The 16,901-nt window shown below is 45.0% G+C and overlaps 1 protein-coding gene across 2 annotated transcripts in view; it reads right to left on the reverse strand.

Annotated features, from left to right (window-relative positions):
* ERGIC1 (endoplasmic reticulum-golgi intermediate compartment 1) overlaps positions 1 to 13,404 on the reverse strand; it is a 100,639-nt gene extending 87,235 nt beyond the window's left edge. For both annotated transcript variants that reach the window (XM_019506410.1, XM_019506409.1), the window contains exon 1: positions 13,302 to 13,404. In XM_019506410.1, coding sequence (XP_019361955.1) covers positions 13,302 to 13,321 — 20 coding nt within the window. In that variant the 5' untranslated portion in view covers positions 13,322 to 13,404. The remainder of the gene's footprint in view (positions 1 to 13,301) is intronic.
* Positions 13,405 to 16,901: the final 3,497 nt, after the last annotated feature.

The following is a 16,901-nucleotide window of genomic DNA, read 5'->3' on the forward strand; positions in this document are numbered from 1 at the left end:
GCAATAACCCCAGCTAGCTCCCTCAACACCCTGGGGTGGAGAGCATCCGGACCCGCTGACTTGAACGCGTCCAGCCCCTCCAGAAGCTCTCTAACCCGGTCCTCCCCAACCTGAGGTCTGAAGGCAATCCCCTCGAGTCCGGCTTCTATCACAGCAGGGAAGTCCCGGTCCCTGCACAAGAAAACGGAGGTGAAGAATTAGTTAAAGAGGTCTGTTGGTTCATTACATTTTTAGATACAGAAATGAAAGACAAGAATAGGCCTCTCTACCCGACAACAAATTAACTCCAGTTTCAAGGATATACTGCAGCTAACCGAGGCTCTCTCTCAAACATGGAATATTGAGAACATTCAAACAAAGAAAGGTTAATACTACACAAAACTTCTGATTTTAAATTCAGCTTGTAGGTAAAGGGAGGAGAGGGGTAGAAAGAATATGGCGAGTGTGTAGATACTATTGCGGCACGCACATTGTCCAGTCAACACGGGGGCATGTTACCTGCCTAAAGGGATTTAAAAAAAATACAAAACCAAACAATTAGCATTTAGAATAGTACATTTGCCCCCACAGCACTTGAAGGAAGAGGCTGTAAAAGCAAAGGAAGCTCTGTTCACTGCTTGAACTGACTTCTCAGCCAAAACTTAGCTCCCCTTCTGTTCCTCCACTTCCCACCCCATCATTAGGGACCTAGTGAATTTGAGGCAGCTGCCTGAAGATTTCATGGCAGAACATGGGACCTGGCAGCCATTTTGTGGGCAGTGGGAACCTTCCCCCCACCCCTGGCTGGCTGAAAGAACTGGGGAGTCAGCATTTTATTTTCAGTAAGTTTTCTTCTCCCCACCCCACCGTGGACTTTATCAGGCAACGCTGAATTTTGCAAAATCCATTAAATTGGGATTTTGGTACATCTCTACCTATCATAGGTTCTCCATTATGCCTGGCTGGCCAGAGCTGTTCTAAGTTTGGCAATCCTGATCCAAGCACGTAAACCGCTCTCCATCCTCAAGGGATGTCACGACATTGCCAAAAGAGCAAACTCTTTCAGAGGGTGGAACAGAATGAAAAGGAAAAAAAAGAAGCAGTAGCGCACACATTTTTCAAGAAAAGCATGAGGCATAAATGTATTTCAGTGGAAATTAGGGGGAGGATGAAAGTATTTCTAGCCTCAGAGTCAACTGTGGATACATGCCAACAAGCATTTTTTTTCCCCTTTTAGGCAGTGAGGCTAAAGTGTCAAAATGAAGAATGGAAGAAAAACGTATTTTTAATAAAGTGAGCAAACCATACCAGCCTTCATCAAAACAGGAGAAAAGTGTCACGAAGAAAAAATGTTCAAGTAAAGTGACTGGTATTTAAAAGGAGCCAACCCACTGCTGGACTAAAAGCAAGAGAATGTAACCTAATGATTCAAAGAACGTGATCAAGAGGCAGGATTTGTACTTGGCCTTTAAGAGCTAAGACTAAAGAGTATTGGATTCCACATTGCTGTCCTCTACTTTACAAAGCCTCGAAACCAAATCTACAACTCACATACCTTTAACTCACTCCAGTGAGCCTGCTGCACTGCACTCATCCACTGAAGCCAGCAGAACATGAAGAACTGCTCCAGCTCACAGCAGGTACATACCCGCATGGTATGGACTTAGGGTAGCACTTCCATAATAACATTTTGCTGCATCAAGGATATCCGCTTCCGAGTAGATTCCATTTACGTTCAAATGCTGTCACTGTGGCGTGGGCAGAGCCTGCTGGGGTAGGTTTTGATTTCTTTTGTAGATTATATTACCCAAAGATTAATTTAGCTCAGATGAAGCATTTGGCTTCCTGTTTTTGATCCAGTTTTCCAAAAAGGTTTACAGAAACATCCACAGCTTACAGATAAGCTAGGTTTATACTGTATTTTTCTCACATATAACATGCCTGGAATACAGACACACCCTGTTTTTGGATGGCAGCAAGAGGGAAAAGAGATCTCACCTTGTAGTACAAGTAAATAACTCGGGTCCGGGGCAGCATGTTGGGTCTGGCTGTGGAATGACCCCATGTGCCATATCAGACCAGCACACAGAAACTTATCATCTGGTCAGGGGGATCCCCACAGTTGCAGAAACATGGTGGCAGGGCAGTGGTAGCAGAGCTAGTTGTTCTGGCTCCCAGGGCCACAGCAATTAACTCTGCCACCATGCCACTCCCCCACAGCCAAATTTCTGGACCCCCGGGGATCTATGTTTCTCAAGTACAATGCATACCCTAATTTCCCCCAGTTGGTTTAGCTCAAAATTGTGCGTTTCATGCAAGAAAATACAGTATTAGTGCTCTCAAATAAGGCTACAGATCTTATAACAGTTCACAGACCCAATTCAGTTGAGTGGCTCCCCACTTACTCCAATGCATGATCAGTATCAGGTGTCCCCAAGGCTTCATCCTGGTTGGCATAGTCTCAGATCACATATACACACACAAATATATACATGTGATCTGAGACTATGCCAACCAGGATGAAGCCTTGGGGGCACCTGATACTAATCATGCATTGGAGTAAGAAATACATACATACATACATACATACATATAAATGAGTTGTACCAATGTTTAGCACGTTTCCTAACCCAATTTCTGTCTTGTACAGAATGGCCTAAGGCAGTTAACAGAAGGAAGGCAGGCAAATGAGTTGTCTCATGATCTGACTATTAAAAAATTGAAAAGGTAGAGCTGAGCATTATAATTAGTAATTATGTTATATTAATGCGGATGTGTGCACATTACAAAATGTCCATTCATTATAAAACCAATTCTTATTTCTGGCTCCTTGAGTGAGTTCCTGATAAGTATAAGACATGCTTCATTTAAGAAAATCCTCCTTCAACACTGCGACACCTGCAGAACCAGTTCAAAAGCAGTTGGACTTTCATCACACTATCACTCCAAATGAAGTCACCTTTTACAATAGTACACCCAACCAACAAATCATAAACTGTCTCAGTGTAACAAGTTGACTATTCTCAGAGCCTTGATCACTATGTATATATTAAAGCATTTAGAAAACCATTTCAGTACATAGTAAGTTTTGCAATGTACATGGTGAAAGGAAGATTTCAACAGGCCTTTGGAAGATAAACTTTTCCATGAATATAGGAATAGCTGGATGAAATGCTTAATAGCTTAGGTTTATACGAGAGGTTAGACAAGATGATTGAACTGTTCTTTCTGGCCTTAAAAAATGTATGTGCTTTTTTTTTTTTTTTTATTAAAGAAAAAGCAACTTAAAGTAGTGCGCACACATGCAAAACTGCCATGAGCTCTGACTGATTACTATCCACAGCTGCTGGCTCAGTGATGCTATGATCCTTTGGTTGCAGGGCAACAAATTAAGATATCACAAGGAGAGGACTGTGGCAATCAGCAAACAAACCAAGCAAGACAGATGCACTGGTAAAGTGAAGCCAACAAGAAATGAACCACAATTTACTGAAGCTTAACATTTGTCTCCTGTTTGCTTAGTCCACAAATTGTATTCCATCAAGAATGGAGGAGAAAGAGGTACTGAGAACTTAGAAATAAGTAGAACACAGAGTATAAGAGCATTGCTTGGGTGTGCACAGATGAAGTCAGGAAGGCCAAAGAGCAATTGGAGTTGCAGCTAGCAAGGGATATGGAGGGTAACAAGAAGGGTTTCTACATCTATGTCAGTAACAAGAGAAAGATCAAGGAAAGTGTGGGTCTTTCACGGAATGGGGGAGGCAACTTAATGCCAGAGGATGCAGAAAAGGCTGAAGTACTCAATGTCTTTTTCACCTCAGTCTTCACAGGCAAGGTCAGCTCCCAAACTACTGCACCAGGCAGCACAGTTTGGGGAGAAGGTAAGCAGCCCAACAGTGGCTAAATAACAGCCCAGGGACTGTTTACAAAAGCTGAATGTATACAAATCCATGGGGCAAGACAGGATGTACCTGAGGGTGCTGAGGGAGTTGCCTGGTAGGCTGCAGAGCCACTGGCCATCATAACTCATGGCGATGAAGAGATCCCAGATGATTGGGAAAAGGCAAACATACTGCCTATATTTAAGGGAAAAAGGAGGATCCAGGAAACTACAGACCAGTCACAGCCTCACCTCAGTCCCTGAAAAATCATGGAGCAGATCCTCAAGGAGTCCATTTCTAAGCACCTGGAGAAGCAGGTGATTAGGAACTGTCAGCATGGACTCACCAGGGGCAAGTCATGCCTGACCAATCTGATTGCCTTCTATGATGAGATGACTGGCTCTGTGGATGCAGGGAAACCTGCGGATGTGGCATATCTTAATTTTAACAAGGCTTCCCATACAGTCTCCCACTACATTCTTGCAGGCAAGCTAAAAAGTATGGGCTGGATGAATGGACTGTAAGGTGGATAGAAAACTGGCTGGACCACTGGCCTTAGAGGGTAGTAATCAATGGCTCAATATCTAGTTGGCAGCCGGTATCAAGTAGAGTGCACCAGGGGTCAGTCCTGGGGACAGTTTTGTTCAATATCTTTATCAACAACCTGGAAGATAGCATAAAGTGCAACCTCAGCATGTTTGCAGATGACATCTAGCTGGAGGGACTAGAAGATGCACTGGAGGGTAGGGCTAGTCCCACCAAGATGGGGAGGGAGGGGGGAGGAGAGTGACCTAGACAAATTGGAAGATTGGGCCAAAAGAAATCTCATGAGGTTCAACAAGGACAAGTGCAAAGTCCTGCACTTAGGATAGAACGAACCCATGCACCAGTACAGGCTGGGGACTGACTAGCTGAGCAGCAGCTCTGCAAAAAAGGACCTGGGGGTTACAGTGGACAGTAAGTTGAATCTGAGCCACCAGTGTGCCCTTGTTGCCAAGAAGGCTAATGGCATACTGAGCTGCATTAGTAGGAGTGTTGCCAATAGGGCAAGGGAAGTGATTATTCCCCTCTAATTCAGCACTGGTAAGGCCACATCTGGAGTACTGCATTCAATTTTGGGGGCCCCACTACAGAAGGGATCTGGACAAATTGGAGAGCTCAGCAGGGGCTGGGGAGCTTGTGAGGAGAGGCTGACGGAACTGAGCTTATTTAGTCTAGAGAACATAAGACTGGGAGGGGATTTAATAGCAGCCTTCAACTACCTGAAGAGGGGTTCGAAAGAGGATGGAGTTAGCTTTTTCTCAGTGGTAGCAGGTGACAGAACAAGGAGCAACAGTCTCAAGTTGCAGCAAGGGAAGTTTAGGTTAGATATCAGAAAGAATTTTCTCAGTGGGAGGGTGGTAAAACACTGGAACAGGTTACCCAGGGAGGTTGCAGAATCTGCATCCTTGGAGGTTTTTATGACCTGGTTAGACAAAACCTTGGTTAGTTGGTGACTGTTCTGCTTTGAGCAGGGGGTTAGATTAGATATCCTCTGGAGGTCCCTTCCAACCCTAATTGTCTATAATTCTAACACCAAACACCCATTTTAATTGGAACCAAACCACCCCAGTGAATTGACTAAAATGTATTACTACTGTATAGCCAGTGTGACAGTTACAATTGTAGCAAAACCAATGCAACTTTAACCCTGTTTCATTCAGTTTTGAATTTATAGTGGCTTAGCTCATGTGCATCACTGCTGGAGCACACAGGCATAAATTACAGTGAAACAGCTGATGCAAGCTCTGGAAGACCAATGCCCCCTCCACTTTTGAAGCAATTCAAAATTCTTGTCATCTATAGGCAGAAATTGTGCCTGAAAGCACTTTTTAAATGTTCCTAGGAATTTAGAAAGATATTTCTTCAAGTGCTTACAAATAGTACTAGATTTCTAGTATCAAAAAGAGCAAGAACTTTTTACAGAACCCTGAGAAAAAGAAGAAAACTGCACTGTAGAAACTAAATAGGGTCGACAAGATATGTGGTTGAATGAAGTGTGCTTGTTTAGCATTCTACTGTATTTGGATTCATACACACCTCAACCTATGTCACAAGCATCATTAGAATCTCTCAATATAATCCAGTCTTACATGGATAATTAATTTGCTGTGACTGCTTATTTTAGATCCCCTCAAAGACCTCTTGTTTAAATAAAGTTATAGGCCAGACAATTTCATGGTTTAAAAACAAACAAACTTTGGTTATTTCATGAGAATTCTGTATTGGGTGCAACTGGATGAGCCGCATCTCATTTAACATTGTTCACCAGCAATAATATACGCATGCCTTATGGCAATCAGAGATACTAAATTTTAATATTAAAGTGGTATTGGCACAGTGCCCTTTATTCCAGGGTATATAACTACTACTTCATCAGCTAATAAGATCTTCTGGAGTTTAAAACAGCAGCTAATAGCGTAGATCAGGGGTAGGCAACGTTTTTTGGCCGGAATGCCAAAAAACACCACAACGCCTATTTCAGAAGGTGCCAGAGTGCCAGCATGGCAGAAAAACAAAATGAGGGCAAGGGGTACATGGCAGGATGCCCTGCTTACACCCCTTTCCCCCCACCCAAAGACCCTGCCCCCCCAGCCCTACTGCCCCTTGGCCCCCACCCAAAGCCCCTGCCCCACAGCCCGGGCTTTGTGGCTGCCAGCAGCTACCCCAGCTCTGGGTAGCTGCTGGAGTCTGGGCTGCTCCCAGCAGGGCTTCCAGCATCCCAGCTGCCTGCTAGAAGCAGCCTGGGATCCCAGCTGGCAGCAGCTCCCCAGAGTTGGGACCAGCTGCAGCTGGGAGGCTCCAAACAGCTGCGCCAGGCTCCACAGCTCCGGCATCAGCTCCGTGCTGGTGGTGACTACATAGGCACCCCAGGGCAGGCTGCGCTGCCCTGCTGTCCGCCCCGAGGTGCGCACACGGTCGCCACCAGCACGGAGCTGATCCCAGAGCTGTGGAGCCTGGTGCAGCTGTTTGCAATCTGCCCACTGCTTGCTGCAGCTGCCCAGAGGCCGGGCTGGCTACAAACAGCTAGCAGGGCTCATCACCTCCATGCCAGGAGCAGGGAAAAGACCAGGGCTGCACTGCCTCAGGCCCCTCCCCCACTGCCCACTCCAAGGCATGCCTGCCAGTGCAGAGCTGATCCCAGAGCCCGGCACAGCTGTTTGAAGCCTCCCGGCTGCAGCCGACCCTGGCTCTGGGGAGCTGCTGCCAGCCAGGATCCCAGGCTGCTCCCAGCAGGCAGCTGGGACACTGCAAGCCCTGCTGGGAGAAGCCCGGGCTCCATCGCTGACAGCAGCTACCCAGAGACAAGGCTGGCCATAGCGTGCCAAGCAAAACGGCCTCATGTGCCACGTTCGGCACGTGCGCCAGGGTTGCTGACCCCTGGCATAGACTATAATTTACAGTTATTATTTATGCCTATACAAATTAGATCAGGAAGTGAAAAATAGTTTCCAACCAGGTCATATATCAAGTCTATAAATGAAATTTACCAAGACCTCTTCATAAAGGCACAATACAAACATCAGAAATAAAGCACTACCCTTGAAGAAATACACGTCCATTCCCAGCTAGCACCAATACTTATGCTCTACACAAAAGGCATCCGAAGCTCCTTTGCAGAAGTTCAGTTAGTAACTTTGGCAAATAAACGACTGTGTATTAATTCAGCTGGTTAAACAGCACACTGAGAAAGAACAAACAGACTGGTGCAGTACAAACTGCTACTAGCTTATCAGTACTGCAAACTCATTTTGAATCTGTAAAAAGTCCTGAGGATTCCAATTACAACAGGACCAAATATGTACATTTCCATTACCATTTTATATTGATCTTGCAATAATGGCATGTCATTTAGTCATGATCTCTGCTCAAAAATAAGCAAATAGCCAGGTTGAATTTATGTAAGGTGTGTGTTCATCTAGTTTCCATGCTGAGGGTCATAAAACCAGGATTTGGAGTTTCAAGCCTCATAAATCTCTCACAAGGGGCAAGATGAGGAAAAGATCAGGTAGGACAGCTATGTTTGTTCTCCTCCTAAGAGTGAGGATCACAAAGAAAGCTTTCATCAGTGCCCAGAACCGAATGCAAAAGTTACTGCTTGATATCTCAGAATTTAGAAGAAATGCTTCATAAGGCTTTTAAGTGGTTAGCAATCTGCTGCTTTAAGGCCAGTTTTTATTATTCAGGGTGGATGAACAAAAGCACAACATTACAGTACTCTCTGGTTCCTGAGATAGTTTACATCACTAAATTCTGACTCCAGACTGGGTACTTTAAACATCACTTCACTTATTACCAATCACAATGGATGGGTTTAAACTAAAAACTCAAACACTCCCCCCACCTTCTGCTACAAAGCAATTAAGTTGAAAGCATGTCAGCTTCAATTAGGGATTGACCAATTAGCTCAGGAAAGACAAATAAGAACTGAAGCAAGGATGTGCCTATGCCCCCAAAAACAGAAACTTTGAGGTGCGGATTACAATACCCATCCCCACGAACAGTCCCTTTAAAACAAAATCCTGTTTATTAAGATTGTGCCTGTGGGCAACAAAGATAGGACCCCAGCTGACCAGGTACCGTACAAAAAAAGTATAAGTCACTGCTACAATTTCCAATTTAAATAAAAATTGCTTCTAAATCTAGCTCCTTCCCCCATGACCTCTAAAATCCATTCACAGTGTATTAGTAGGCTATAATACTCCATTCATGGCATTAAGCAACATAAAACCAGCAAGGTGATTAAATGATGAGAAATAATTCTAAATTCCTCAATTAACTATAAATAAGAGGCCGCACAGCAATGCCTTTCTTTTTTTTTTTTTTTTTTTTTACAAAACAGCACAGGGCTATGATCAATCAGCACAACTTCAGAACTGCCTCATGTTAGAATGAGAACTGAAACCTGCTACTACTTGGTTTTAGTTTCTCTCAGGCTACACATCAACAGGTGAAGAGTACTGAAAGAATTTGGAAGCTTTGGTTGCTTTCACAGAGTCAAATATAACTAACAAATTGACTGATGCTAGAAAAGTCATCAACCACAAGGGAAATAAAACCTGGGGCAAAGTTTCTCTTCACTTTATTATACAGTTTCTTATGCACCTATTTCATGTTTCTGACCTTCATAATTCTTCACAATGCAGTGAAGCTGACCTTTTAAATTGCAAAGGTCTTTTTATAGCAGAGATACCATTTGCTACTGAAGCAAAGTTTAATTAGTAATTAGAATGAATTATATACAATTTGGCCCCACAATTCCCATTTAAGATGGTGTAGGATAGTGATTCTCAACCAGGATGCCACAGAGGGGGTAACACAATGTTATCACTGCTAGGTTTACAAACATGGATTTACAAAAAAAAAGCTGGAGATTTCAAATAGAAATCCAGCGTTGTGGCTTTTCTGAGTTTTTTGCAACAAAAAACTGCTCTATTATTTTTATATAGGTAGAAAAAAAGTGAAAACTAAAAGCTGGTATTTTCCAAGTGTTTTCTCGAGTCTATCCAGGGATGCCTCAAGTCTAAAAAAGCCGAGAACTGCTCATGTAGCATTAGTTTGACTTGTGCAAATGCAAAAGTGCACACATGCCAGAGATGCACCAAGATCTTAATGACACCTGCATCTCCTGTAAAAAAACATGGCAACCCTGGTATTCTGAATTCTGCCCTGCACATCACAATCCAAACCTAATTTAGGATGCAGCTCCTTTGACCTAACAAACAAGAAAGGATGGGTAGAATTTGGACTTCAGGAGTAAAAAACAGCACAACTCTGTGCTTTATGGAGGCCAAAATTTGTACTGGCAGAAGGGCATACACTTAATGGCATGTGCTTCAACTGCCATGCAGATCCAAGAAGAGATGTACCAAAGATTTCAACCTAGAAACTATGATCTTAATAACTGCTCACCTACTTCAGAAAAGACTTGTAGGTATTAAAGTAATAGATTAAAGTAACAGAAATAGAAAAAGGAATTAAAGTACTAGATAAGTGGTAAGCATACTTTAAACAAGAAGAATCTTTGGGCCAGGGTGGTTGTTCCTTCACTCTATATTCATTTAGGGTGGAAGCACTTCTTAAATTTTAAGATGAATTGAATTTGTTCTTAATGAAAGTGAACTTTTATATACTTATATGCAGAAGATACAGCTCATGCTACTGCCCAGGCTTTCTCCATCCATTGACCCACACCAACATGGACCCGCTCCTGAGCTGGAAAGATTACCTGTAGCTGTGTAAGAGGTATACTTAAGTGTCATGGGCTCTTAAGTCTTTGGCCTCTGAGCACTCCTACTATCTGCTATATGCATTCTCATTGGTAAGGAACTAAACTGATACTTGTCAACTAATTTTGCAGACTGGGTACAAAAGTAATCTTTTGGTTTCTACTCATCTGATCCAGATTTGAACCTGCAGCCTAAGAGACAGAAGGTTCATTCTATCATGAGGTTGCAACCAGGGTTCGAATTACACTTTGACATTTGGGGGCTTCTCCTGGGTTGGATCTGTGGGGCTGAATTTGGGCAGCAGCATCCATCCAGGAGTGCACAGCTACACCGTGTTGTGTTCATGCAGCATGGAGCCAGGGGCATGCACTCATGAAGAGCCAGGAATGTGCACCAGCATGGTGCTCTGGCAAGGCAGAGGCACAGAACTGGTGGCGTATAGCTGCATGGAGCCACGTTCATGCAGCCTCACACCTCCAACTCCATGTCGCTGCCCAGAAACACAGGGCTCTAGCTGGTCAGCAGTGCCAGGAACACACAACAGTGAGGAGCCAAGGGGCAGTAAGCTTCTGGTAGCACAAAGGAATACCAATGGACTGGATGCAACAGTTCCATGGGCCAGATGCAGCCCACAGGCCATGTTTGACATCCCTGGTCTGTCCTTCAACATCAACCCATCCTCCATGGCCAGAAATGCCTTATTTCACTGTTGGCTGAACCTTTTCAGTTAGATGCAGTTCTCACTGCTTGTCATGTTTGCCTTGATCAGTTTTGGTCCAGACTATCATACACCGCTTTCTACTTAGAGGTACACTACATGGTGACCTAGCTAGCAAAACATGCAACTCCCAAACTTCTATCTACAGCATACTGCACTAGGTCTGTACTCACTGCCAATTCATTGTTAGGAATAATTAATGTTCTTGCTTATCATCTTTGATGTCATTAAAGCTCCAAGTGTACTCATTCTTTACATGCCCCTTCCACTTAAAGCTGGCAAAAATGTTTGTGACCTGGTGTTTGCAGTGGCATGGTTTCAGTTCTGCAGTTCATACCCATGAAAGGTCTAACAGATCCTGCAACTTTCCATTCTCACACCTTATTTTTCCATCTGCACCAACTGTGTGGGCACAATTTAAACAGAAACAGCTCCACAATTATTCATTTCTTGCCACAGACACCACCATACAATACAAAACAAACCCAAGATTTTGTGGGTCACACAACTAGTAGTTCATCCAATAAAAGATAACACAAAATAAACAAAAAGGCACTTGCCTCATGGAGCATTAAAGACATTTTTTTTTAAATGGTGCATCTTGGATATGATGATTGATGTTTTCTCTTTGTCTTTGACTTTTTAATGATGGGAACATGACTTTCTCCAGAACACCACACCACAGGATATATGGTTGTGACAACTGTTGTTCTTGAATACATTCACCATGCTTTATCTGTACCAGTATAATTTTTTAATCCCAAATAATTGTTTCACAAACTTCACAATTATCATACCAATGTTAATGCATGTCAAAATCTTCTAATTTCTACAAGGATTCTGCCCGTAACCTCAGTTCCTGCTGCCAAAATGGGATGAGTTTTGTCACACAGGATGCGAGTTCACTGGATCAGAACTCGCAAGTGCAGGGTATATTAGTTAGATACATCTTTGCTATTCTGCTTGGATGGAGAAGAAACAATTTATTTTCCAGTTCACATTATGTAAGAAGATGCATTGAAAAAAATCTATTTTTAGTCCTTCTAGCTGAAGGAAACAAAGAAACTGATGTATCCATGACTCTGACATCTCTCAAACAAAGATATGAGCTGACACTTCTGCATTTCCATGAAACATGGATCTAAGCCTTACAGCTTGAAGGGTTCATTAAATATATCCATTTCAGAGCCCTGCTATGAACAGCCCTTCCACTCATTTTAGTGAACTTATGTTTTCAAAAGGATTTTGAGACATTAAGGGGAAACACATTTATCCAGCTGCATGCAATTCACTTCCTCTCACCTACTATTATGGAGTGACTGTAGTTTTTCACATCTGCAGGCTGCAGATGGAGACTTACAGAACTGAAACTGACTGAATATCACCAGAGCTGGTGAAGAATTTTCTTACCAAGTTTCATGCGCAGCAAACACAGGAGCCTGGAACTGATCTGAAGCTACAGACCCCCCCAAAAATTAGGTGGATATAATGAATCATATCATTTTCAGCTACGTTGTACTTCAGCAAGCATTCTCATTCAAAGACATATCCCAAGGATCACTAGTCCCTTACGAATAAAGAGGAGGATCCTGTCGAACTGGATAATTTAGAGGCCTGATTTGGAACAGTAGCAGGCACAAATAAAATCATTTTGCACCAGAGGACTAATTCATTGTGATTCTCCCAAGCCATCTTAACATTTCAGAGGGGATTACAGATGAAGTTCCATGATCAAGTTACATGGGAAGCATCTTCTTGTTGCCGATTTTCCCAATTTGCCAATACTTGTTTTGCAATGTTATTATAACAGCACTAAACAGATGGGCAGCTAAGATTCCCTTCCCTACAGATGCACATTTCCTGCTTCTTTAGGGAGTTAGAGGGATTCAGCGCTTGTGCTCAGAAAGACACAACAAGCCCAAAAAAAACTATTTAGCACTTGCACCCACAGCTCCACATTAACCAAGTTACTCAGGCCCCTGGCAATTACATGTGCAAAAGGATCAGACACACAATCGCGAATGGCAAGAAGCATGACTGTGGGTCAGAGCATCAGACCCCATCACACCACACTGTTGGTGCAGGGCGAGCCCAGGACCCTGATCCCCCTGCACCAGCAACACAGCACGAGGGGATCTGATGCTCCATCAGCATCCTGCGTTCCCCCTGCATCAGCAAGCATCCCCCGGCTGGGAGCTCCCATGTGCAGGGGCACAGTGCAGCCTGGCTCCAGCTCCCGGCCTAGGGAGCCAACACAGCCCTGAACTACAACACCCCCCGGAGCCTGGCAGCAGCTGGGCGTCCAGGGCTCCTCTGCGCTCTGGAGGCCGGGAGCTGCCAGCCGGGCCACGAGAGGAGCCGGACACAAAGTTTCTCCACACGCCGGGACCCTCGCGCCTCCTGCCTTCCTCCGCAGCCGAAGACGCACTGGGGGGCGGAACAGGGCGCACTCACCGGCGGAGGTCAAAGGGCATGGTGGTGGCGGGGCCCCGGCCCGGCTCTAGGTCCCGCGCGTGCCGGCTGCAGGACCCGGAAATGACGCGTCCGAGAAGCGCTGCCCCATTGGGCACTCGGCGCCGCTTCCGCTGCCCCCTTAAAGGGACAGGCGGCGCCGCGAGAACGCACGTGGAGCAGCGCGGGGGCGGCGCCGCCGGGTCTCGGAGGTAGGCTCTGAGCTGAGGCCGGTGCGTGGCGCCCAGAAGAGATGGCTGAGTGGAAAGTCCTGAAGTTCAAAGGGACGGCAGGCAGAGCAGAGGCTTCAGGTTTTGTTGGACAGATCCTGCGATGCAGGTGTTCGCGCGGCGTGCGAGGCCAGCGCAGCCCGTTGCCCTTATGGAGACCGGTGTCCCAGTGGGACCACAGTGAGCAACCAGACACGTGCCTGTGTCCAGAGATGTCTTTCTGCCATCCCACGGCGCTCCTCTCTGCACACGGCCCCGAGCACGGTCTGGCTCCCACCATCACTCCCCCCTCTTGCAAATCTCTTGGCCCATCCATTGTCATTGGAAAATGGAAACAAGGAGAAGCTGAAGCATCCAAAATAACTTGAGTATCTTTGGTTCAGGTGCTTTGGACAGATGCTTTTGCTCCTTGCACCTTTAGCATTGGCGGTGCGTAGGGGGTGCACGTGGGGGTGCAGCCCCTGCAAAAAGGCACTGCCAACACTTCAGTATAAAAAAGGGTTGGCTGTCAGTTCACAGTATGCCGGTCACTTCTGCCCTTCCAGTCTGGCAGCTGACCCTTCTGTGGACTGGTAACCAACCCTTCACGGCCTGGTACTGGGCTGTGGCCTGGGGGTCGGGAACTTCTGCCATACAGTTTAATTTCTAGGGCTTTCTTCATCTTAGTTTAAACCTCTCCTGTAGAAGGCTCAGGACGAGCATAGTGGTTTCTTAACCTGGCAGGGGTAATACCATGTATCTGTGTCCAAGAAGGCAGTTTTCCTGAACCCCACCCCAGGAGAACTGCTCTTCTGGCATGGTTCAGTACCTGCCGAGGTGCAGCAGCTGTAAGCCCAGTTTATGGAAATGGGAGTCTCCTTCCTAGGTTGCTTCTGGGGCCTTGTGGCTAAGGGCAAGCAAAATTTAGGGACATCCGAACCCCAAGCCTCCGGGCTTGGGCCTGCAAGTAGGATGCTGGCCAAAGGTTTTGGAAACATCTGAAGCCCCAAGTGCAGATGGAGGATGTTTGTCAGTAGTAGGGTCACTTATGATGCTGGACACTTGGATTTGGAATTAATTTTGGCTAATTTTGGATACAAATTAAATAAAAAAGTAAAAATCAAGAAAATTTTAATTCTTTCCTTTAGACTATTGCACAGACTAACAGGTCGGAGCTTTAGGGCACTTTTCTGTTTGTTGGCTAAATTTCTCTCGTTTCCATTCATAGCCCAAGTTTCTAGGTGAACTACCAGAGAAAGAACAGAAAGAAGCAGACTCACAGGGCAGGGGGGCAATGACAACAGGTGGAAGAAAAACAGGTGGTTCAATCAACAAAGTGACCACTGTTATGAAAGTGCTATCTGTAGCGTTCTGTCATTTTCCTCTTTCCCTCACACTTCTTGACTAACGAGGTATTTTGGCTGTAGCCATATTTCTTTTCTGTGCTGTGCTGTGCTGTAGCATAGACAGTAGGTATGTTGGATCCTGGCCTTAGCAGTTATTATAGTTTGTCTGCAGCAAAAAGCCATTAGCAGAAGCTACTAGGTTGATAACAATGCAAGTGGGAAGCTGCTCATAGCTGTACCATGTATGACTTGTACACTTGGGTTTCTCTTTATACAAATTCGTTTTGTGCAAATTTGCTTATATGCTACGACTATTCTATCCCAGAAACTTGCTTTGTGCAAGAAAAATTCAGTCTTGTGTGAAGAAGCATGCAACGCGGCTATGCAATGATGTGAGTGAAGCATTGTGGGAGGGTGAGTGGGGCGAGTATGCGATTCCATCACACACTTGCCTCAGTCTCGCATCGTCCATTGTTCTGTGCAGCACTGTGCTACTTGCACTCATGTTGCGGTGCATCTATTTGCCTTTATTATTGAATTTAGTGAAATGTTGTCTAAGTGACCTTCTAGCGCATCTCCTAACCCTGCTCCTGAGCCAGCCCATGAAGCAAAAAAGGAGGCTGGTACATATCCCTATTAATTGCATGTAATAATGGAGTTGCTTCATGTGAATTTGCTTTTTGCAAGTTTTTTTTGGAATGCAACCCACACATTAAGAGGGACCCGAGTGTAAATCAATAGTGAGTGGTCAGCAAGGAGCACTGTTATCGGCCACTAAAGATCATGAATGATGTGTGCCTCCAGTGGCTGGTGGGACATGGCGGTGCTGGCAGCAGGAGCACAGCAGTGGTAAGCAGAGAGCTCCCACAGACACCGCTGGCAGTGTCAGCAGCAACCAGCAGCAATTGCTGACCACCTGCTGGCAGCAAGGGGAAGAGGGTGTGGCGAGCGGCAGCTGAAAATAAAAAAGGCTTGGCTGCTGCTCCGCAGTATGCCGGTCACTTCTGGAATGCAGTTGGCCTTGATCTAAAAAGGTTGGGAACCCCTGCTGTAGGGGACAGTCCTGCAGATGCCCAAGAGAATGGGTAGCATTTGCAAGCATCTGGAGGAGGAAAGGTTGATTACAAACAGCCAGCATGGATTTATGAAAAAAAAACAGATCTCCTTTGACAAACTACTCAGGTGGATGAAGGGAATGCTGTAGATAAAGTGTATCTGGACTTCAGCAAGGCCTCTAACAAAGTCCCACGTGCCTTTCTCATAAACAAATTGGAGAAAATGTGGGCCGGATAAAGCTACTATAGGGTAGATAGTAACTGGCTCAGGTAAGCAAAGGGTAAGTATTAACAGGTCCATGTCAGAATGGCATCAGGTTCTGAGTGGGGTTTTTAAGCTTTCCCAGAGGCACTGGGTGTTGGCTTGGGGACTTTGACTGGGGTGTTCCAATGCTCCTGCTAGGACCGAAGCCAGAAGTTCCTGGCTAGAGGTTATTTCCTCTCTGCTCGGGGTCAGACTAATCACCATATTTGGGACCAGGCAGGAATTTTACCCCATGTTCAGATGTGGGGGGGCAGGGTTGCCTCTCCTGTGGCAGGGGTCATGGCCCTCTACCAGGGACCTCTTGAGTGTATATTGACAGCATTTCATAGAAGCAGGACATTGTCTGCCATGGTTCCCTGCTTTGCCTGTGTCAGATTAGGGTGCTAGGTTATGTTGTGTCAGGTTTGATGGTAGTCTTATATAGAGTTTAAATTATGCTTTGTATGGGATGATTTGAATAAGAATCAGGCAGGGGGTTGGACTAGACCTCTGGAGGTCCCTTCTAGCCCTACTTCTCTATGACTGATAAAAATACTTCAGAGGGGTTTTTTTGGATCTCATCAGGCACCTACAATATCTGATTGCATGAATAGAATTTTTTGCTAAATGATCAGCAATGAAATAGTTAACATGCTCAGTATTATGTTTCAACATTTAAAAAGCAATTGGAACCAATGAGACTATTCCCAGCTTTCATGAGGTCTTACCAGTTACATAGACATGGTTAA

This window comes from Gavialis gangeticus, unplaced genomic scaffold, assembly GCF_001723915.1.
Source record: "Gavialis gangeticus isolate Ggan-Ray unplaced genomic scaffold, GavGan_comp1, whole genome shotgun sequence".
NCBI classification, from domain to species: domain Eukaryota; kingdom Metazoa; phylum Chordata; order Crocodylia; family Gavialidae; genus Gavialis; species Gavialis gangeticus.